This window comes from Paramisgurnus dabryanus, chromosome 12 (genome assembly GCF_030506205.2).
Source record: "Paramisgurnus dabryanus chromosome 12, PD_genome_1.1, whole genome shotgun sequence".
NCBI classification, from domain to species: domain Eukaryota; kingdom Metazoa; phylum Chordata; class Actinopteri; order Cypriniformes; family Cobitidae; genus Paramisgurnus; species Paramisgurnus dabryanus.
The window spans coordinates 17,133,513-17,157,456 of NC_133348.1; the positions used below are offsets into that span (position 1 = coordinate 17,133,513).

Here is a 23,944-nt window from a genome sequence, read left to right on the forward strand (position 1 = left end):
ACTGTATAGCTTGTTTTATTATCATTATACATAAGGTGAATAACACGGTGGTTTTATGGTTTTACACACCAGTAGCTTCAGTAAGCCAGATTAATGACAGATCATTAAAACAGTGAACTGTAGAAAACAGCTATACACTTAAATGATTCTTCAGACTGTGTTTTATATCAACTGGATTTTAAAATGAAATGAAAGGCCAACCATAGCAGATTACAGCATACATTTCGATTGAATTCTTAAAGCTGTTGCAAGGTGAGAAGCTTTAAAGGGGACGCAAGACTTTTATAAGATGTAAAATAAATCTTTGGTGTCTCCAGAGTACATATTCTAGATCAAAATACCATATAGATAATTTATTATAGCATGTTAAAATTGCCACTTTGTATGTGTGAGCAAAAATGTGCCGTTTTTGGGTGTGTCCCTTTGAATGCAAATTAATTGATCTCTGCATTAAATGGCAGTGCCGTGGTTGGATAGTGCAGATTAAGGGGCAGTATTATCCCCTTCTGACATCACAAGGGGAGCCAAATTTCAATGACCCATTTCTTCACATGCTTGCAGAAAATGGTTTACCAAAACTAAGTAACTGGGTTGATCTTTATCACATTTTCTAGGTTGATACAAGCACTGGGGACCCAATTATAACACTTAAACATAGAAAAAGTCCCCTTTATTATACATTACTGGACTAGTTTAGCTTTCTTAAGTCTCTGTCTCATCACAATCAACTTGATTCTCGAATGCATAAAACAACTTGCATATTGTGTTACAAGACGGTGTAACTGATAGAATGACTAATTTATGTTAATTAGCTTATATGGGCTATGTTAATTAAAACAGCGTATAAGAGCTGACGTCAGAAAACAAAACGGGGACAGTAAATCATCTTGTTAAAAAAACTGGGGTGAACAGAGCGAAAACTTTAAAGTGGGAAGGAAACTGTATTGTATTTATAGTATCTCTGATGATGATGTAATGGGGGCCAGCAAAACCAACCACTCGGAAAGCAGGAGGCTTTTGGTTTGCATGCCGCATTCATCAGGCAGATAGGCAAGGAGAGTGAGAACTGTAATTGGGCCACGGGGATAATGTTTACATTAGGGAGTTACTGTAGTGATAAGATTCAAAATAGAGTCAGAAATAGCCTACAGTAGTCTTAGGCCCAATCCCAATTCTACCCCTTTCCCCTTCCCCTTTGTTTCGCGCGTTCACGTGAAGGGGTAGGGGTGTCTCAATTCTCTTTTGGCAGAAGGGGAAGGAGTAGGGGTAAGGGCCAGATAGCCCTTCAAACGAAGATTTTCGGAGCATCCATGACGTAGGAGCTAGCAACGACTTATGATGACGTGTAACGGTCTAGTAGTGGTGTCCCACTTCTTGGGTGAATATTTTCAGCCCTACCCCTTGACACTCTGTGTCATGGGGCAAGGGGAAGGGTTGGCATAGGGGAAAGGGGGAGGGGTATAAAATAGAATTGGGATTGGGCCTTAGAGTACGTTTACACAGCAACAATTGTACCAAAAATTGAAAAGTTTTCCTTTGTGTTTTTAAAAAAGTCACATACAACACACAATGTGCAATGACTAAAAATGACGCATACTTGGCCAGTAGTTGCCAATGTTACTTTAAAGTAAAGAACCACTACACACCTCTGCACATACAAATTCTTACAGAGCAATAAACACAAAAAATCAAGATGGCGAAAGAATTGCAATTTTATTTGGATGGACGTTGAAATTGGTTTATTACTACTACAAGTGACTAGGGATCGACCAAGATTTTTTTAGTGCCGATACCGATTTTTGTTTCATCATCCTTAGCCGATGACCGATACAGGCTGCCGATTTTCTTGAGCCGATATTTGGATCCGATACTGCTTTTGCTCACTCAATTTACTTCATAAAAATGCAATGATGCCAAATGTTACAAGTCTGTATTTAAAAAAGTAACATTTATTAAACTTTAAAAAAAAACTATATTTAACAAAAAGTAAAAACAGGTGAGGGTGCTATGGAACCATGCACTCTCCACAATGATGAGGAACTATCAGCAAAGGATATTGATTTCTACCACTTTACTACTACAAATATATAGAGAGATGAGAAATAAAAACTCGCTTTGTGCAGCTATGATCAGCTGTTAGGCCGGGCTTTCGATGTTGTCATGGAAAGGTTGGTTGTTTTTAGTCACATGACCTGCAATCGCTTGTGGCTTCCAGCACTCTGTCTGTAAATAATGCCGGACAAAATCGACGAACACAGCAGCCACATATCGGCCAATGCCGATACACATAAAACTCGCAAATATCGGCACGGTATATTGGCCGGCCGATATATCGGTCTATCACTACAAGCGACCCTGCACTGTAAACTTTGTTGGAGAAGCATTAATAAGCACAAAGACGGTTTGGGAGGCCGCCATTGTTGTTAAACGTAGTTGTCAAGTACTCGCACATGCCTGTACACTGTATAAGTAATATGCATGTGCACCGTTTTCACAGATTTTTGTAGTTTGCACAGAAACAGAAACGATGTAGTTTGACTTTTAAGGACCCAAAGTTTTTGTCTAATCATACGCATAACAAGCTTTCAGTTTTTGCTAAAAAAACGCTGTTGTGTAAATGCAGCATTAAGCTAGAAGTATAGTCCGTTTTTACAGATACGCAAGAGTTTGTGTATGCGCACCACTGTATTTTTTGTAACCACACATATTTGTATGCGTAGGTCGCGGATGCGCATATAGAGAATGCAGTATGTAGCCCAGGAGATGCATTGCATTTTGTCGTAATGTGCATGCGGTGAATGTCTGGACACGAGCAAATAAACTATACTTTGCAAGGCTGTGCGTTCGACTGCTTGTACGTTTGCAGTAAACTATACCATACTCTGGGCTTTAGGCCCCTGTAATGAGAAAAACATTCCAGATAGATCCTCATGCCTCATACAAACCACAAACTTTGTTGTGGATTCAGTCTGGGGCTGGTGAAATCATCAGTGCTTAAATTTCCAGGCTCACTGTTTGTTTGCCATGCTGGTTCTTTATCGTTTTGTTGCTGGCTTTGCTGTTATTTATAATGAAGATTCGAGACAAAATGCTGACCGTGTTGCTTAACAATGGCTGCAGATGTATAACAAGCTCGGAAACGAGGAATGTGGATATAGCTCACCATGATCTTTATGTTGATTATCAGCTGCGCCTCTTTTTCAAATAATAGATGAAAGGCTTCGTATTGTCTGGCAGTGCAGTCTTTTTATGTTCATGCCAAAGCATTGCGTTTTGTTTAGCAGACCACTGCCATAATAACGTGCTGTTAGAATGTAGCACTGATGTATGCTTGTATAAATGTTTAACAATTACATTAAATATTCAGTAGCTGTCTCTGGCTGTTTCATGCCTTTTTAAGTACTTTGCTGTGGGTAAATTCAGCAGATGTTTTATTTTAAGTGAGCACCATCCTTATATTTAGAGTAGTTTAGCCAGTTCTTTCAAGTGATTAGAGGCCAGATCTCAGGGGCCACCATCCAACTTCACCTTGTCTGATTTGCAATTCACTAAATGGCCCCGGGCCCCGACCGAGTGGGCCGCTGCCAAGCATCCTTCCCTTTGTATTCCTCCTTTATGTCTGCCAGTGACTGATCAATGACACAGTGGAATCAGATGCTACTGATTTGAACACTGTCCAAAGCGAACGGGGCAGAGAAAAAACTGCCAGCAAGTGCACCATACACCAGCTGTCTCATTTCATCTCGCAGAAAAACACGAAGAGGTCAATATCAAACATTTTGCTCGGCTTTTCCCAGTGCCTCCCTCTCTCCATCTTTTTTTATCTCGCCTTAAATCTGATCTGATTAAGGGCACACATCCTACGTTCTCTCTCATGAAATGAGAGTTGCAGGGAATCAAAAACGTACACAGAGACGGATTCAATTCCGACCCATGCCGAGGCTGATTCAACCCACTCACAACTCCTACGTCGTCTGTTTTATTTCAGTCTGCTCTATTCATTTGACTCAGTCACCCGGAGCTCTCATATGGGAATCTTAAGGTGTCACACACTGAGTTTTAATGCGAGCGGAGTAATTAGGCTAAATGAAGAAACAGTGATTTGATTTTGAACAGGAAAATGAAATGCAAAACTTGATATCTGTAAAAAAAATACAGTGCTTGACAAAATTAAATACTGTGATTAATTTGTTCATGTTAATTATGGTATAAAAGATATTTTCTACACTCCTTTTGATCATTAAATGATACAATGTTTGTAAAAGAAGAAAAATTTGGTTGATGTTTTTAATTTCAGAAATCGATTTAGATTCACACTGACAGTAATGAAATCATTGCGGGTTGTCTTGTTTTCATCACTGCCACGGGTTTTGACTCAATTACAGTATTTAATGACATCAAGAGGCAGATTGCATGTGCACTTTTTTCATATTGCTGCTCATTTGCATATATTTAATGTCAGTTCAGCTGTTTAAGTTACTCATGTTGCTTAAAGCTGGGTAGGGGCGCGGGGCAAAAACTAACGCGAGGTTAGTTGTAACACGGACTGTTTACATTGTTGCACAAGGTTGAACGTTTTGTTTTTTCCGGTATTTTTTTCACGCTGCCAAAAGACAATCTCCTGCAAATTATTGGAAATGTATAATGTTTTTTGGTGTTTTGGTGGCATGTAAGTACATTTTTTCATCATAATGTTTTTTTCGGTTTCTAAGTTGGGTGTGTAAGAAACCAAATCCAATGCTATGTCATATTAATCAGTGTCTTGTTGACTAAAACATAGCATTGTTTTGAAATGTCTGCAGCTCTTAGCAACTTTTTTGGTGGGCTTGAAAATATTTTGACCCAGCGGGGTTAAATGTAACGCTGTGTTACAACTAACTCCTCAGCACTTACGATATGAAAACCGCTAACGTTAGTGTAATTCTTTTAAATAGGCTACACATGAATGATTGCTGGCTGCCAACAAAATAAATGTGCCTTTCATATCAGAAATCGCGTGTCAAATTTATTTTTGTTCATATCTTTAATATTGATTGAATAAGGTCATGTCAAAGATTAAAATCATAATAAAATGAATGGCTAAAATCAGACTTTGATGCTCATTTTCTCAGAATTTGATTTTGAAACTGTAGTATGGTTATTACAGACTGGGTTACATATAAAAAAATGTTTTGTTATAATTGTGCTGCTTTTTCTCACATAGTTAGACATTTGTATCTATTTATAATTGAACTATTGTTAGAAAAGGGCTGGATGAATGAATATAGTGTGGATACCTGTCTATTATAGTCAGATATATAAACAATATCCACCTCAAGTTTATAGACAAAAATAGTATTGAAATATTTGCATGCAAACTAATTTTTAGCAAGTGTTACAACTCACCCCCTGCCTGTTACAATTAACCCCACCTATGGGGGAAGTTTTAATGTTTGCACTTCTGTCACATTTGGTGTAATTGTCCAAGAATGGTAAGTACTAGAAACAAACTTCAAATGTTCATTTGTAGCAGAGATGTGTGTGTTGCTTGTGTAAAAATATAATTAATCAAACTCAAATATTTTTCGAATGATTGAGCCAAACCAAAAAGCTTTACGTTGTGTCTCGCTTTCCCCTAAATGCCAAGCCGTTGGTCACCGGTCGGGCAGGTTTTGAGTGTCGTCTAACTTAATGTTTTTTCGTTGTGTTTCTCATCGTCCGCTGAAGTAAGTCAAATTGTGGTTGCGCTTGTCTGGGAGTTAAATCATTCTGATGAAAGAAGGGTGTTGAGGAAAGGTCAAGCAATAAATAAAGATATGTCACATCTCCTACACTGGCATATGAGGTGTTGCCATCAGGAAGGAGGTTTAGGATACCTTATTTCCAAACACTAGTAAGTCATTTATTACAAGTTAACTATCATCACATTGATTAATAAGAAGTTACCTGTCCTGGAGGACAGCATGTTTAAATGGCACCATGCACTCGCTTTCCAGCGGGACTGTCACAGTATGTCACAGGTGTTCGGCATAGCCAACCAGTGCACAAGAAGAAATATTTGGGACAAAGCAAGTCGAGATGGAACCCACAGAACGTTCGTCACACGTTTTTGCATCTCTTTAAATATGTGAATATTTTATTGCTCATAAGACATTACAGATACATCACAAATCCGTTTTTTTTTTGTGTAACTGGTAGCGAGCCGTGCTTTTTTATGTTTAGTATTACTGTAATGAATACAAATCCCTGCAACCTGTTGGTACAGAAATTTATCTCATGTTATGAACGCACAGAATGGACGTGCCACAGGGCCGCCATCACTTTGGTATGTAAGGGCAAATTTGGACCCATACGCATCCAGCATGGGGACAATGTGAGCCAACTTCAATAGTCTGCACTACTTTGTTGGCATGCTTGGAGTGTCCCTAACTCATAATTCCCCTCTCTACTTAGAAAAGTGGCAAAAATCCCAAAAATAATATGTGACCCTGTCTGTGAAATCTATGCTAAAGTTTCAAAATCTAATTATGAGATTAGGAGATTTGATTTCAATCATTGATTTCACTTTAATTTCAGTCTTTGACATGAATGTCCTCAGTCAATATTAAAGATGTCAAGTGTATATTCTCACAGAATGATCACAAACAGTAATTTACACGAACAGTAAATGAATCACAAAATAATAATTTACTGTAAGCTGGGTTTTCACAAGCAGTCACATATCACAAAAACACCTGATAAAGAAATGTCAAATTAAAAGTTGTCATGATAGGTTTAAAAGTATTAACTCTCTGCCCGTCTTTCATTAGTCATGTAATTATAGAAACGAAGGTAATGAACTCAGCCATCTGCAAGATTTTTTAAAGTCTGACATTTGGCCGTACCGCACTGTAGATATTAATGTTGTGTGAAATATCTGGCACACAACTGGTCCACCAGGGGAAGTAATGGTCGGTCTTGTATGGCGTTGGCATAGCAATTTAATTCCCAGAGACTTGCTTGATATAGAGACTCCTACAAGATTTTAAAAAGATCAAAGCAACGGCATGTCTTCAGCCTTATTTGTGTGGTTTTGGAGTCTGGTTTTCTTTTATGCTCATAAAATCCTAATGTTTTCTATGCTTTATTGAACACATTTGAACAAATATACATTTATTTTAGCTTTGTCTTCATCTGTTTCTACTTTAATGGGTGATGACATCTAATGGACTCATTTTTGAACTGCCTATGTTTTTGTCCCTTATGTTGCAATGGATAGACCACCATCCTCCCCAATACTGTACCTTGCTGTCATAGTCACAGTAATAATTTACTAGGCATAGGCAGAACATGTTAAATATGTCCATGTGGTGTATGTGATGTGTTCATGTAATGATAAACAACGTGTTTTTATCAGTTTCTTTTCTTTTGCTAAAACAGACATAGCTGTACAGTTATTTTGGTGAGAACACTTGCCAAGAAGCATACTTTGATCAATGGTGTTTTTTATTCTTTCTGGATTGGTTTCAGATATCTTTTAACACGCTGCACTTTCACCATGAGATGAGTGTAATTCTTTCCAATGTTTCATTTTCAAAGCAATTTTTAATGGTGTTTGTCTAGTACACAATTCATTTGGGTCTGAAAGTGCAATTGGGAGCAAATGCAATGTAAATGTGCTAATGACTTTCAGTCTGTGTAATTTGTGATTTGGTGACTTTCAGTGCATTGCTGTTGTTTAAGTATTTTGAAGTGTGCGCAGTGGGGTTTCAGAAAACTGTTGGCTGTAAGCTTATATTCATGGTGGACCCAAAGGGGATCAGGGGTCTTATTTAGAAAACTGTGCGTAGGATCCTTACTAAAAGTCTATGCACAAAAGCCAAAAATTGCATACGCCAAAAAATATTAAAACAAAGCAAATTTCCCTTTATAAATCACAGATCACCTACAAGTGTGCGTGCATGAATCATCCTCAGATGCCCCCTTGCAAGCCCATTCTCCCATTAAGTTTGTTTTTTATAGTTCATAACCATTGCGTGGGAACTGGTGTATGCATGTTTCCAGCCCCGTTTTTTGCATACACATGCTTTATAAATGAGACCCCATGAGGGAAAATGCGCCACTTGTGCTCACAACAATGAGGCATAGCCGGAGCTAAAGAAAGATTTTACATGTTGACTGTTTTTATAAAGAAACAGAACATACAGCAGGTCATAATGTAAGACTTGTTTATATAAATCATTTATATGGGTGATTTTCACGAAGACCTTAAAGGATAAGTCCATTAAAAAAAAAAAATCCAGATAATTTACTCACCACCATGTCATCCAAAATGTTGATGTCTTTCTTTGTTCAGTCGAGAAGAAATTATGTTTTTTTGAGGAAAACATTCCAGGATTTTTCTTATTTTAATGAGCTTTAATGGACCCCAACACTTAACATTTTTAATGCAGTATAAAATTGCAGTTTCAACGGAGTTTCAAAGGACTCTAAACGATCCCAAACGAGGCATAAGGGTCTTACAACTTTTTGTCTATCTCCTGTCCTGTGACGCGCCAGCGCGACCTCACGTAATTTTGTAGTGACGTAGAAAGGTCACATGTTACATATATGAAACGCACATTTGCGAACCGTTCTAAACAATAAACTGACACAAAAACATTAATGAGTATCATTCCACATACATCAACGTCGGAACAATCCTCTTTCTCCACACTTGTATACACCGGGGCTTAGTTTCGCATTCCTCATCTGTGACCTCTTCACGTGATGACGTATTGCGTGAGGTCGCTCTGGCACGTCACAGGACCAGAGATAGACAAAAAGTTGTGGTTTAAAAGTCCTTTGAGTCCTTTGAAACTGCAATTTTATACTGCATAAAAACTGTTACGTATTGGGGTCCATTAAAGTCCATTAAAATAAGAAAAATCCTGGAATGTTTTCCTCAAAAAACATAATTTCTTCTCGACTGAACAAAGAAGGCATCAACATTTTGGATGACATGGTGGTGAGTAAATTGTCTGGATTTTTTTAAGAAAATGAACTAATCCTTTAAAAATCTCATTATTGTAACCATTGTAAACTGTCAACACCATAAAGAGAAGCCATGATGATGCCTAAGCACTTTTTTATTAATCATACATAAAACATTAATGAAGTATATTTTAATAGACAATAAAAAAAAACAATTTTCATGTAGAAAACAACCTGTATCGTAATGAAAATAAAAAAGGCGTGTACACAGTGTGATAAGGAGATATACTTGTTTTACTTGAAAAAAATAAAGTAATCTGTTAACATGATAGTCATTTATAAAAAGTAATCCAGATGTTTTTTTCAAACAAAATCAAACTTTATGTAAATATCTGTGTATGTGTAAACAGTTTTTTAAAAATGTTACAGAGGATGAGAACAAACGTCATTGGACACTTTTTTCCAACTATTTCTTCATTTTTATAATTATTCTACATTTTTTTCTTTTCATTTTTTTCTTTGAGAATATCTAGTAAAACATCAAATTAATTTTTTCCACAATATTTTAATTTTACTCTGTTAAAAATAACAACCGCACTCAAACACAGCTGTTACGGTAATGAGATTTCAGAAGAAAAAGCAATTAAATACAAAAATTATTTGTTAAAATTATTCTTTGTGCAAGATAGAGAACACAATAGTTTTTTTGTGTTACAGAATTAAATGTCTTATAATTAAAGTATAATTAAATGTTTTGTGAGAATGACCTATATACAGTAAAAGCAAAAATTATACTAAAATTATTGTTTTTTATCTTTCCAACAAGACCAGGGCCATTTATTAAAAAGTTTAATTAATACGTTTTTAGTGTTATGTTGTTTTCTGTGCTTTTCTAGTCCTGCTTTTGTGTTTAATTCATCTGTGTTGTGTGACAGTGCTGCTGAGTGCAATGCTGTATACAGTAGGCTTTGTGTAGATACCACTGCTGTTCAGCTCCATTAGACCATGTCATGAAAATCACTGAGATTAGAGAGCAGTAAATTGTTTTAAGGAAATGCTCATGTCTCTGAAAACAGTGAGATGTATCAAGACCTAAAAAAACCTCTTCACGTCAAGTTTGATGATGCAAACATTTAAAAAAGCCAAGAGGCGAAATGGCCACAGTATGAATGAAAGAATGAATGAACGAATTTGTTCAATTAAATTAGTCATTCATTGAGAACAAGACCACTAGCATAAAAAATGAATGAAAAATCAATGAACAAGCAAGCAAACAAATGAGTGGATGAATGAACAGACAAACAACTAAATGAATGAATGAGTCAAACATATCAATCAAGACCATGATGAATGAAATGAAAGATGCTCTAAAGGTTTGCAGCTCCACTACACTTGTATTTCTATAGAAGAGAGGATCATTAAACAGTCTATGGCTTCTTTTCAAAGCCTGACGACCTGTCATCATATTTCCTTCAGGAAACCCATCTCACAGCTGCTGTCAAGAAGCACCAGTATAGCAGAAAGCAGCTCCTGACCTTCAGGTGTCTGCTGAAGCGCTTTTAATTGTAATTATGAATCACTAGAAAACCCAGTAGCGAAAGACAATCCATTCAACTGACGATAAGCACACAGGCTTTGTTGTGATTATAATGATTTTTAAGAGGTGAATTCAGGGTTATGGATTATCCTGTAGCATGCCAGGGCCTTGTGTGTAAATCTTTTCAGCTTAACCAAGACCCATTTCATTGTAAATCACATCAGTTGCACTTCACGTGTTATACAGTACTACATTATTACATCACTGTCTTACTGAGCATGGGTGCATTTAGATCCTTAATAATACAGTATTTCATTCATTGATTTTTATTCATTTAATTTTTTGAAATTTCTCATGCCATCCAAGATGGTTTGCTTTCTTACTATATAATAATTAAATACAAAATAATAATTTAAATTAAAATGCATAATATGATTCAAATCAATGACAAAATGTTTACTTTCAAGTGAACTAATCCTAAATTATTACCTATACTCCTGTTCATCAGACAATTTGAAAGTTAACAACATGATCTTCTCAGAGGTTTAACATGAATCTGAATACAGCTATAAAATACATATACAGTTCAATATATGACTGCAAGTTGATTTACACCATCCATCATTGAACAGACAGTCGCAATAGCATGCTCATTTTGGTGTGGAAAATGTGAGTTCTGGTACCATAAGTACCAGCTAGACGGCTAAATGAACATAATCTCATTGCTGTGTGAAAGAGCGTGTCATTTTAGCTCAAATAAATTGATACAGTTATGCACAGTACCAAGAACCTGCGACAACATGTCGTATTTCAAAATGTGAGGTGGAAATTGCAAGCGGTCCATCTTTGGTGGTATAGTATTTATACTAGGGTCTATAGCTTGAAGAAAAAACATGTGTTTTAAAATGAAAAGATAAATCACGGCAAGTCATTACACAAAACGGCAGCCGGCATTAGACGAGCATGTGAAACAGCTTATAGCACAAGTATTGTGTAAACTAATATTGTCTAAAGTCCAAGTAGTCATTTCAGAGAAATGTTTCAATATAGGGGAGAAAGGGGGTGAAAGTACCATTTAAAAAAAATAATAATAATTTTAAAAGATAATGTTTTAGACAGAGATCTATTTTTGCTGTGGTCAGTAACTCACAACTATCAATACCAGGTGGAATTTTGAACAAATGTAAAATGACTTCTGCATAATTTTACTTTGAACATATTAGCGCATTGTTAACACAAGAACAACATAGATTTTTGTTACACTTTTTTATTAAATATACATGACTATGACCTCGTTAATATGTAACTGCAAACATATTTAGTAATTTATCTTAGTAAAAAATAATTACATTACATATTCATTTTAAATTTCAGTTTTATCAAATGTTTCAAAAGCAACCAACAGTATAAACTTAAATAGTTGTAAATAAACATTTTTTAACAGTTTGAATACTAAAATGAAATTAAATCAAATTAGTATAATATCAATTTACAACATATACAACAGTATTGGCAGGGGGACAAAAGTAACAAGTGTTGCTTTCGTCCCGACAGGATCTTCTCACATTTAAACCCGATTTACTTTTATTTTAAAAAACTCTGAGAAGTCAAACTTCAGAAAGTGTTAGAGCACTAAATAACCTGTAGATTGATCCGTACTTTAACACATGAAACCAAAAACACAACGCGTTATAAGAAAAAAATGACCGCTTTAGGAATTTACTTATCATGGTTGAAAACACCTTTCTGGATCTACATCGGAAACGTTGAGTAAATAACGCGATATTTGTCAGGTCTGTCAAGGATTGTGTCATAGTTTGGGATGCTAATTTTATCAGGGCTCGGAGAAAATCACTTTGTTACTTTCGTCCCACATTACTTTTGTAATGGTTCTACCCTACATTATAAATGTTAGAAATGTATTGCTGAAACATTTGACAAAGACTGTAAACTATGTTGAATAGTGGAATTACACCGTTAAACAGTGAATGGGCGTGGTTTCAGCGCAGACAGCAGAGAATCCTGCCTATTTTTGAAAGATTTTGATAACTTATTTTATTCACTTTTTTATCATTAAAATTTGACTGGGTGGTTAATCCCACATTTTTCTGCGGTGTGATACACTGAGAACATTTTTAATATTAGATTTTACATGGACTTTAATTATTGTTACATATGATTTATTAGTCAATGCTCAAATAATCTCTTACTCATTTGGCAGACTCTTTTATCCAAAGCGACTTGCAGTGCATTAGAAAGTGTTAGTACAAAGTATTTGTGTTTTTCCTAGGAATCAAACCCATGATCTTTGCACTGCTCATGCCATTGTCTAACCATTGAGCTACATGAAAACATGATAGTAGAGTACATGATCTTGCTTAGAAATTCTGCTTCACTTTGGTGTTATATCTTAAACATCAAATCAAAACCTAAAGTACTTGACATTTTATTTTTCTGTGACATTGTGTACATTCTTTTGATAATGCAATTGTTTACCTTAATTTACCCTTTAAAATCCTTTAGAAGTTTATGAGAGAGAAAGAGAGAGAGAGAGAGAGAGCAGGGTAAGTGACAAGGACTATTGAGACATCTCTAGCTGTGCAGGATGTTGAATCCATCAAACTTTGAAGATCCAGGTGGAGAGTTTGCATTTAGACATCAGCTTGTGACATACAGAGGGCAGAAACACGTTTTGATGAGAGAAAAGTTCAGCAGAGATCGGCATTCATCTGACTGTCTGCTGTTTCATGTCCCAGCTGCAAGGCCAGGTGTTTCTAACAGAGACTCTTAGCGTCAGCAGCGTGTGCAGGTGGGGCAGCTGGATGCACTGAAAAAAATGATTCGTTCAATTTACTCAATTTTTTAAGGTAAGTGGTTGCAATCAATTTATTTAATATACATTTAAACAAAAGTTTTTTATTGTATTTTAATTTACTATTTTTTAAAATGTAGCTTAAATAAATTGATTGCAACCACTTACCTTAAAAAATTGAGTACATTGAATGAATCATTTTTTTTCAGTGATGTTATGAGTCTCTACTTAAAGGGATAGTTCGGCCAAAAATGATATTTTACCCATGATTTAGCCAACCTCAAGCCGTCCGAGATGCACATGTCCATCATTTTTCAGACGGATCACATTTTCAGTTTTTAGAAATATGGGGTCCACCTCCTTCAAGACCAAAAAATGTGCATAAACAAAGGCCTTCTCAGGGTAATCCATGCAGTTTTGTAGTAGAAATATATTTAAAACTTTATAAATTAAAATAACTATGATTTTTGGCTGAACTATTACTTCAAGTCCAGATACAAATGCAGCATGTAAAGTTTATTTCCATCTCAATTATGTTATTTTGGTGTGGTCAGGGACATCATGCACCTTTTTCTTATTTTTTTGAGGTCCTAACTTGCTGCATTTGGCAACTTAAGCAAGTTACATTGCATTTAAGGTTAAGGGTACAAATGCATTGTGTTTTTTATTTATGTGTGTTCCATTTGAATTGAACCCATGACCTTTGCACTGTTTGGATCACATGGTGTTATGGTAATAACTAAAGAAGCAAAAGCATTGTATTATAATTGTTGATATTAAAGTTATAATAAATGTGAATCTACCATATCCTTTTCCCTTCTTTTCTACAACTTAATTCTCAAAGATATATTTCTTTCTTTGGATTGAAACTTGCATTTTCCAAGTATTGAATGAGCACAATGCTTCTGGGATACCTTTAACCATATTTCATAACACATTATTATCCCGCTGTGAGTTTTAAGCTGTCATAACTCTGCAGTCTCCGAGTATAAGACATGCTTGTCACGTCAGTATGCGCCTTAGGGGGACAAGCTTGAGTGTCATTCATCAGGACCTGGCTGCTGAAAATCAACAGCATCGATTGTGCACACATCTCCAGCAGGGACTGAGCAGATGAGTTACAGGATACTGCAAAGGTATTATAATCAGCTCCCCATGCCGTTATCTATAGCAACACTAACCTGTCTTGGCAAACTAGCTCACGCCGTGCTTGCTTTGTATTTTTACGCAGCCATGGTTTTTATATCTCCAAAGTGTTGTGTTTTAATTTTGTGGATTTACCCTGCGGAGGCGATCAAGTGCGCTAGAAGTTGCTTTATTCTCCATCCACCTTCCCAATGACCTTGCCTCTCGACCGGCTTAAACAGATCTGTAAATTTGTCCTTGTTTTCTCTCTTCTTCTGTGCAAGAGTGCCATTTGCGGGCTGTTGTGACGTGCTGTAATCAAGTTTGAAAGATGGTCTTGATTGAGAAGGGGCACTTAAGAGCGAATCTAATATCTAACCACCCACATCTGTGGCTCGCTCTCATTCACAGAAGCCTACAGAGACAAGTCATTGTCTTCTCATCATCACCATGTTTGCATAAATACAGAAAAACACATCTTACCACCTTGTTGAAATATGAATATTACATAAACATTCATTTATTCCACTTATATTCATGCCTAACAAAAATGTGTTAGTTTATAGCAAATGTTTTTTTCAATGCACTCTTTATTGTTAACTAAATGAATACATTTCCATTACAGCAAGCCTAATAAAAATGGTCTACAGAGGGCGAGTGTTGTTTGATCATAGAAATTAACCTTTTTGGTGTTTATTTTGTTATTAAAGAGTAACTAAACACTAAACCAACTTTTTTTAGTTAATGATCTGTAAGAATGATGCTTTATTAGTGCTGTTCATTGATTTTAGTAACTTTTTTGACATTTGGTTATAAAGTGTTTCAATACTGCAATATATGGTGTAAAAACGTCTGCGTGCTGCCCTCTTCAGGTTGAACGGTGGCTACTGCAGTTGAATTTTCCTATTGGATGTTGTGTCCAAAAAATGACTCGTGACGTCAGCAGGTTCAAGCTCACCACGCCCTTGTTATGATCTCACCACACACTCAGTTCATCCCCTCTATCTCCGTTAGGATCTGCCCACTTTTCTTGCATTTTTCAAATATTGCCAGTGGGTGGAGTCAGGCTCTGACCAGGGGTTTAGTTACGCTTTAAAAAAATTGCATGACTGATTTGTGTTGATTGATTCTTGTTTTACTGTTACTGTCAGGAATCCAATCAATGCTCATTTTAGAAACTGACCTTGCTTATGATCTACAGTCAGTGGAAATGTTAAGATGTCAGTATAGTAGAGTTTGACATTTAACTTATTCTCTGTATATTAATAACAAATCTTGGCAGACTTGACAGGACATTTAATGTGTACTGCTGTTATGTATAACCTGGAACTTTAAAGTCTGAAATATTGCATTTTGAACTTAATTTATATTTCCTTGTCTAATCTGCTCCTGTATAACTCAGTGGTAAAGCATTGCGTTAGCAGTGCAAAGGTCAAGAGTTTGAACCCAAAAACACATATACTGTAGAGTGCGCCTCATAAGTCTTGAAAAGTGAAGCCTCTGGCTCTTTGATCGCCCCCTGGTGGCTGGCTGCAGTACAAGTCATAAACCCTGCCCTCTCCATTCAAACGAATGGGAATCTGCTCTAAATTAAAAAAATATTTACACTTCCAATAAAAGTTTCTGAAAGATGGGTTTGGTCCTTTCAGGTAGTTGTTATCACGCTGATAAATGTTCAAGTGTTCATTTTTGTGATAAGTTTCATTTTAGCTAGTAATTTAATGTTATTGAAAAGGGGCGTGTCGTTTTGATTGTCGTGGTTGAATTGGGCGCCCGAGCGTTTGGGCGGAAGTTTGATACCGCGGCTTCGCCTCTGGCTCCATGGACGATTCCTTCTGTGCATGCCTTGGCTCCAAACTGACGTTTTTATGTAAGATGGCGGCAACCATGGTCGGACATTTTTGGCTTCAATTCGTTACAATGGAGGGAGGCGACGTCGCGACGTACATCTTTTTTATCCTGATAGGACACTTAATGGTCTCGCTGCATACGCCTGTCTGTTAACACTTTCCCTGCCATTGACGAGTTAATTTGTCAATTAAGAGAAAACGCTTCCCTACCAATGACAAGTTTTTCCGGCAATCCGTATTTCCGCTATTATCCACCAGGTGGCCCTCTTACCCAACTTATAAAACCCGGCAGCAACCCCTTAGGGTAAATTGTAAGAACTCTGTGTATGTTTTGGTCATCGCTCTGTATCTGATCAAAAGTCCTTCACAAAACTGCAATTTGCTCAGCTTTTTTCTCAAAATTTGCTAGTTTTGAAGAAACCTACCCATTTTGAGAGGTGATAAAAGAGAACAACTAAAGTTAGGAGGAAAGTTTTTTTTTTTTTTTTTAAAGCAGAGGGTCTGTTCTTTTATTTGATATATTGTATGTTTATATATTTAAAGAAGTATATTTTCTGAAAGGAATTATTTGTGAAAATCATAAAAAATGCTGGCACTGGCAATTTTTTTTAAAGATCTCGTTTTCCTGTGTTTTTGAAGCTATGATTGTGTTTATGGTGCACAATATAAGATGTGTTCATGTTTTGTGTGCAAAAAGTGGTATTTTTCACACAATTTACTTACTCTCTAGTGCTGTTTTCACTGTCCTAAAAACGGGCTGATGTCTTCCTTGTTCTATGAAGTCCCTCCTTCAGAAATACGTAACGAGTTGTGATTGTGTAGTTTGTTTATTGTGTTGTGATTTGACAGCAGCTTAGCTTAGCCAGAGCCATTTAAGCTTAGCTGGTGACTGACATATTCCTGTGGGCGGAGTTTAGTCAAAGCTCTAATATTGACGTCATTTAACCGGGAAGTAGAGGACTGTAGTCCAAACCGGCCGTTCACTGTATGCTTTGAAAGGCGAATTCTGTTAAAGAAAATATATCACTTGACATTGAATTTTGAGCTTTATCATTATTTATGCGCTAACAGCAACATTACACACTAACTAAAGTTTGAAAAATGGGATCAGGAAAAACAGGATCTTTAAAACACTGGTGGGGAAAGAGTTAAGTCCACAAGACCATAGGGTATCCCATTTGTCATTTAGAGGGTGCTCCTTTTCAGTCGATATGTACCCTTGATGCGCACTTTTCCTTCGCAGCAGACTTCTTCCCAACAGTCAAAGTGGCACTACTTCTCAAAAGTGTAAACTAATACTGTTAATGTTTATGGTGCCATTTGGGACAGGGCCACACACACACGTAAAAAAATTCTACCTTGTAATGCCCTGTAAGTCGTTTGGACAAAAGCATTTGCCAATTATATGGGCATCAGAAGCAAAACTATGTGGGTGGGTCCAAAACATTTACTGAAGTAGATGCCATTTTCTTGTATTCCAGTGCCTTTTACTTAAAAACTGCTTTTATATCCTAAAAGCTTTGTTTACTTTGTTGTGTGTCGTGACTCGCTGAATTGCAGCAGGCAAAGTAGTGAAAACATGAAATGGAGTTTAAATTATATGGACTCTAAATGAGCCAAGTGGAATGGATTTCAGGAAGCATTAAACAAAGTTAAATTTATTAGGGAACTCCTCTAGTGGATTTCAGTAATGGCACTCTGACAAGTTAACAGACATATGTACTAAATTAGAAAAAAGTGAGTGTGTCCAATATTATTGGTCTTAAAAAGTGGGTGGGTCTTGTTCCACTCACATATAAAGTTTCCGACACCCACTGTAGAAATGTAATGTGTCATGTTAATATTTCCTGCCACATTAATAATGAGCAATGTCTTCACATCACTTATTTTGTCAAAATGATTTCATATTTTCGACCCTAGACCACAAAACCTTAAGTATTAAAGGTGCAGTGTGTAACATTTATAAGGATCTCTTGACAGAAATGCAATATAATCTACATAACTATATCATCAGCGGTGTATAAAGACCTTACATAATGAACTGTTATGTTCCCTTACATGGAAGTCGCCATTTTGTGCCGCCATGTTTTTATGGTAGCCCAAAACGGACAAACTGCGTTTTGGCAATACTATATTTAGTCTTAAACATGTTTGTCCTGTGGCAGCTACCGTAGCTTTTCTATGCGTTTAGGGGAACCGTGGACTGAGCTGTTGGTTGCAATTCACAATCTCACTGCTAGATGCCGCTAATATCTACACACTGCATCTTTAAAGGAATTCCATTTTCTTAAAATAAAAATCCAGATTATTTACTCACCAGCATGTCATCCAAAATGTTGATGTCTTTCTTTGTTCAGTGGAGAAGAAATTATGTTTTTTGAGGAAAACATTGCAGGATTTTTCTCATTTTAATGGACTTTAATAGAGCCCAACATTTAATACTTAACTCTTAACAGTTTTTTTCAACGGAGTTTCAAAGGACTCTAAATGATCCCAAACGAGGCATTAGGGTCTTATCTAGCGAAACGATTGTTATTTTTGACAAGAAAAATAAAAAATATGCTCTTTTAAACCACAACTTTTTGTCTAGGTCCGGTCAAGCGCGACCTAACGTAAATGCGTAGTGACATAGGGAGGTCACGTGTTACATATATGAAACGCACATTTGCGGACCATTGTAAACAATAAACTGACACAAAGACATTAATTAGTATTAGTTGACATACAACAACGTAGGAACGCTCCTCTTTCTCAACACTTGTAAACACTGGGGCGGAGTTTCGCGTTTGTCCTCTGTGACCTCTTGACGTCATGACGTATTGCGTGGGGTCACGCTGGGGCATCACGACCGGATCTAGACGAGAAGTTGTGCTTTAAAAGTGGATATTTTTTATTTTTCTTGTCAAAAATGACAATCGTTTCGCTAGATAAGACCCTAATGCCTCGTTTGGGATCGTTTATAGTCCTTTGAAACTCCGTTGAAAAAAACTGTTAAGTGTTGAGTTAAGTATTAAATGTTGGGCTCTTTTAAAGGAATAGTCTACTCATTTTCAATATTAAACTATGTTATTACCTTAACTAAGAAGAGTTGATACACATCCCTCTATCATCTTAGTGCATGCACGTAAGCGCTGGGGCGCGCTGCGACACTTCGATAGCATTTAGCTTAGCCCCATTCATTCAATGGTATCAAACAGAGATAAAGTTAGAAGTGACCAAACACATCAACGTTTTTCCTATTTAAGACGAGTTGTTATACGAGCAAGTTTGGTGTTACATAATAAAACATAGCGCTTTTCTAAGCGGATTTAAAAGGGTAACTATAGACGGGTTGCACGGCGACGTCACTAACTGGTTGCGCTCGCAACCGAGGGGCAGAAAGAAGAGACGTGCATTGTGTTGTATGCTAGTAGCGGTGTCTGTAAGTCAAAATGCCAAGGAATTTTTGCGTGGAAAATAGTACCAACAGAGTCAGTGCTGGGTGCCTGATGTTAACATACCAGTAGATGCGACTATTACGTTACTAGCATTATAATTATAAAATTATAATTCATACATGTATCACAGTAACACTGCAAAAATAAAGACAGAAAAACAGATACAACTAAAATCAAGTCTTATTTATGTACAAACATTAAAGAACGCTTCAATAATTAAGGTTGTTGCAGTAGCAGATCAGCTCACCAATCGGTCTTTCTGCCCCTTGGTTGCGCCCGCACCCTGCAATGTTTGTAAACTTGCAACCCCTCTATATTGTTTGGCTGAATAGCACTTTTGGGAGTATTTTGTATCACCAAACTTGCTCGTATAACTGCTCGTCTTAAATAGGACAAACGTTGATGTGTTTATCTCTGTTTGATACCATTGAATGAATGGGGCTAAGCTAAATGCTATCGAAGTGTCGCAGCGCGCCCCAGCGCTTACTGTACGTGCACGCACTAAGATGATAGAGGGATGTATCAACTCTTCTTAGTTAAGGTAATAACATAAGTTAATATTGAAAATGAGTTGACTATTCCTTTAAAGTCCATGAAAATGAGAAAAATCCTGCAATGTTTTCCTCAAAAAACATAATTTCTTCTTGACTGAACAAAGAAATACATCAACATTTTGGATGACATGGTGGTGAGTAAATTATCTGGATTTTTCTTTTAAGAAAATTGACAAATCCTTTAAGTTGCTCCGGTATATTTGTAGCAATAGCCAAAAATATTTTGTATTGGTCTAAATAATTAATTTAAGGCCAAACATTATTAGGATATAAAGTAAAGATCATGTTCCTTGAAGATATTTTGTACATTTCCTACCTTAAATATATAAAAAAGGGTTTTTATCATTAGTAATGTGGCTAAGGACTTCATTTGGACAACTTTTAAAGGCGATTTTCTCAAGATTTGGATTTTTGCATCCTCAGTTTCTGGTTTTTAAATTTTTTTTTTATCATGACATGAAATTTTTCCTGTTATTTGTATATATAGCGGCTTTTCACTAGCTTTTCCTGAAGAAACAATCGTGCTAATTGTAACATTTAGCGCCCCCTGCTGTGACTCCTGAGGAGGACGGTGTTGTGATAATCTAATGAGAACTCAACACAGTGTTTTGGCAGATTATGACGCGTGTTAAGTGCTTTATGGGATGGTGCCAACCCAAGAGCACATCCTAAAAAGAGCTCTCTAGAGAGTGCTGCTGAAATACCGTGACATCCCATCGTGAGCCGACAGAAGAGCATCTCTTTGAGAGATAAGCAGTGGCATGCATTAGGTTTGCTTAATGGCATTTCCTCTCATTTAACAATACTTGGCCATCACATGAAGTTTTGGTTTTGGGGTCTCCTAAAACAGGTTTCATGCACACTATCCAGACACCCTTTGTAACCGAAAGTATAGCATTTAATCAGCATTGATTTGGATGTTAAGCTGTCATCAACTGCTCTGTTTCGCCTTCCTTAGTTGCCGTTTGCCCTAAAGGTAGACTTCCTGCCTGCTGGTGATGTCTCTATACAGCCAGGAACTCTCCTGGGAACACGGCAACATTCATCGACCCATTGAGAGTAGTTTGCGTTGTAGATGTGTGTTTTAGCCAATGGATAAAGGAAGTATTAACAGAACTGAAGTGCTTTTATGGGCCGAGAGATGAAATGAGACAGTCTCACGTGGTATGCTTTGTAAAATAAGTGGATGTTTTAGATGAGGGTGTGTCCTCATGCCAAAATTCTGTGTTTCGCTGGATGTAGCTGATGATGATGTTGATGATGTAGTGTCCTCTTTCCATACTTGAAGTGAAGTGGGCTTTGTTTTTTTTAGCAACAGCACTTCTCGTGGGCTCACGGGGGTCGGCTTTTACTGTTTATATATAGCTGTGCATTAAAACTCCCCGAAGCAACTGAGATCTCACCTCCTACACGACACGCGCGGTAAAGCGCGTCAAGCACCGCAGATCGGCGATGACAACATACAATCTCCAAAGCACAAAACGCTGCCTAATCTCATTACTCTCCCTCTCTCCTGTGAACCACAAGCTTTTTTCATCAGAGCTGGGATTATTTATAGACCGTAGGTGCGAGCTTGTGTATCCAAAGACCTCCTTCATTGCTTAGACGCATGTGTATCCAGAAAGCAATAGGAACAGATGTTCCATCAAAAGTGAAAGGACAATTTCGTAGCCGTCTGAGATCTCGTGAATATAAATAGACCCGGCCAGGGCTTTGTGTGTCTTTACCGCTGGTAATGCAATTTAACAATGTAAGTGTAATGTAACAGTATGTAAATTTACACCTGTTTGCGATTAACACCTGTTGGTCTGTCATTGTCAGTCTGTAAATCTGTAATACTTGGTATGAGTTCAGAATAAGACTAAAGGTGCTTTAAATCCTGAAACTGCAGATAAACTAAAAAAATATTTTTCTTCTGTCTTTAAGATTGAGGACATCATCACACACCTCCAAGATGAAACAGAAGGTGTACCTGTCAGAACGGTGAAGAGCTTCCTGTCAAAGATTCCCAGCGTAGTCACAGGTAGATAATTGATAACTGTTGGCTAGGGCAGTGGTTCTCAAACTGGGGGCCGCGGGATGGTGCCAGGGGGGCCCCAGTTTTAAGACATTTTATAAAATACATTAATTTATCAGGGATTCTGTGTAATTAAACCTAAAAAAAATAAGGCTACTAACCAACAGCACTACTTTGTATAATTTAATATGTTTTGTTTAATTAAAATGTACAATTTTAGAACAGTTTTTTGTCATACATTTTCTTTGGGGGGGGGCGCGAAGGAATGCACCGTACACAAGGGGGGCCGCACGCGGAAAAAGTTTGAGAACCACTGGGCTAAGGGACTGATTTGGGCCCCATCTGTGAAAATTTAACCTCAATATTTTTAACTAATTTTAAAGGTCATGGCAAAGATTTTTTGATGCTTACTGTATAATCTCAGATGAGACTGTAGGTTGGATTTCACAGAAAGGGTCATATACAGTGAGGAAAATAAGTATTTGAACACCCTGCTATTTTGCAAGTTCTCCCACTTAGATATCATGGAGGGGTCTGAAATTGTCATCGTAGGTGCATGTCCACTGTGAGAGACTTAATCTAAAAAAATCCAGAAATCACAATGTATGATTTTTTTTGTAACTATTTATTTGTATGATACAGCTGCAAATAAGTATTTGAACACCTGAGAAAATGAATGTTAATATTTGGTACAGTAGCCTTTGTTTGCAATTACAGAGGTCAAACGTCCTGTAGTTTTTCACCTGGTTTGCACACACTACAGGATGGATTTTGGCCCACTCCTCCACACAGATCTTCTCTAGATCAGTCAGGTTTCTGGCCTGTCGTGAGAAACACAGAGTTTGAGCTCCCTCCAAAGATCTCTATTGGGTTTAGGTCTGGAGACTGGCTAGGCCACGCCAGAACCTTGATATGCTTCTTACAGAGCCACTCCTTGGTTATCTTGGCTTTGTGCTTCGGGTCATTGTCATGTTGGAAGACCCAGCCTGGACCCGTCTTCAATGCTCTAACTGAGGGAAGGAGGTTAGTTCCCAAAATCTTGCAATACATGGCCCCGGTCATCCTCTCCTTAATACAGTGCAGTCGCCCTGTCCCATGTGCAGAAAAACACCCCCAAAGAATGATGCTACCACCCCCATGCTTCACAGTAGGGATGGTGTTCTTGGGATGGTACTCATCATTCTTCTTCCTCCAAACACGTTTAGTGGAAAAGTTCTATTTTTGTTTTATCTGACCACATGACTTTCTCCCATGACTCCTCTGGATCATCCAAATGGTCATTGGCAAACTTAAGACGGGCCTGGACATGTGCTGGTTTAAGCAGGGGAACCTTCCGTGCCATGCATGATTTCAAACCATGACCTCTTAGTGTATTACCAATAGTAAACTTGGAAACGGTGGTCCCAGCTCTTTTCAGGTCATTGACCATCACCTCCCATGTAGTTCTGGGCTGATTTCTCACCTTTCTTAGGATCATTGAGACCCCACGAGGGGAGATCTTGCACGGAGCCCCAGTCCGAGAGAGATTGACAGTCATGTTTAGCTTCTTTCATTTTCTAATGATTGCTTCAACAGTGGACCTTTTTTTCACCAAGCTGCCTGACAATTTCCCCGTAGCCCTTTCCAGCCTTGTGGAGGTGTACACTTTTGTCTCTAGTGTCTTTGGACAGCTATTTGGTCT

At 37.3% G+C, this 23,944-nt stretch overlaps 1 protein-coding gene across 3 annotated transcripts in view; it reads left to right on the forward strand.

Moving 5' to 3' along the window:
- The window catches only part of rgs6 (regulator of G protein signaling 6), a 93,273-nt gene that overhangs the window by 42,399 nt on the left and 26,930 nt on the right, over positions 1 to 23,944 (forward strand). For 2 of the 3 annotated variants that reach the window (XM_065256906.2, XM_065256907.2), the window contains exon 3: positions 22,173 to 22,269. In XM_065256906.2, coding sequence (XP_065112978.1) covers positions 22,173 to 22,269 — 97 coding nt within the window. Of the gene's footprint in view, positions 1 to 21,932; positions 21,997 to 22,172; positions 22,270 to 23,944 lie in introns of those variants that run through there. The other variant, XM_065256908.2, reaches the window with a different exon arrangement.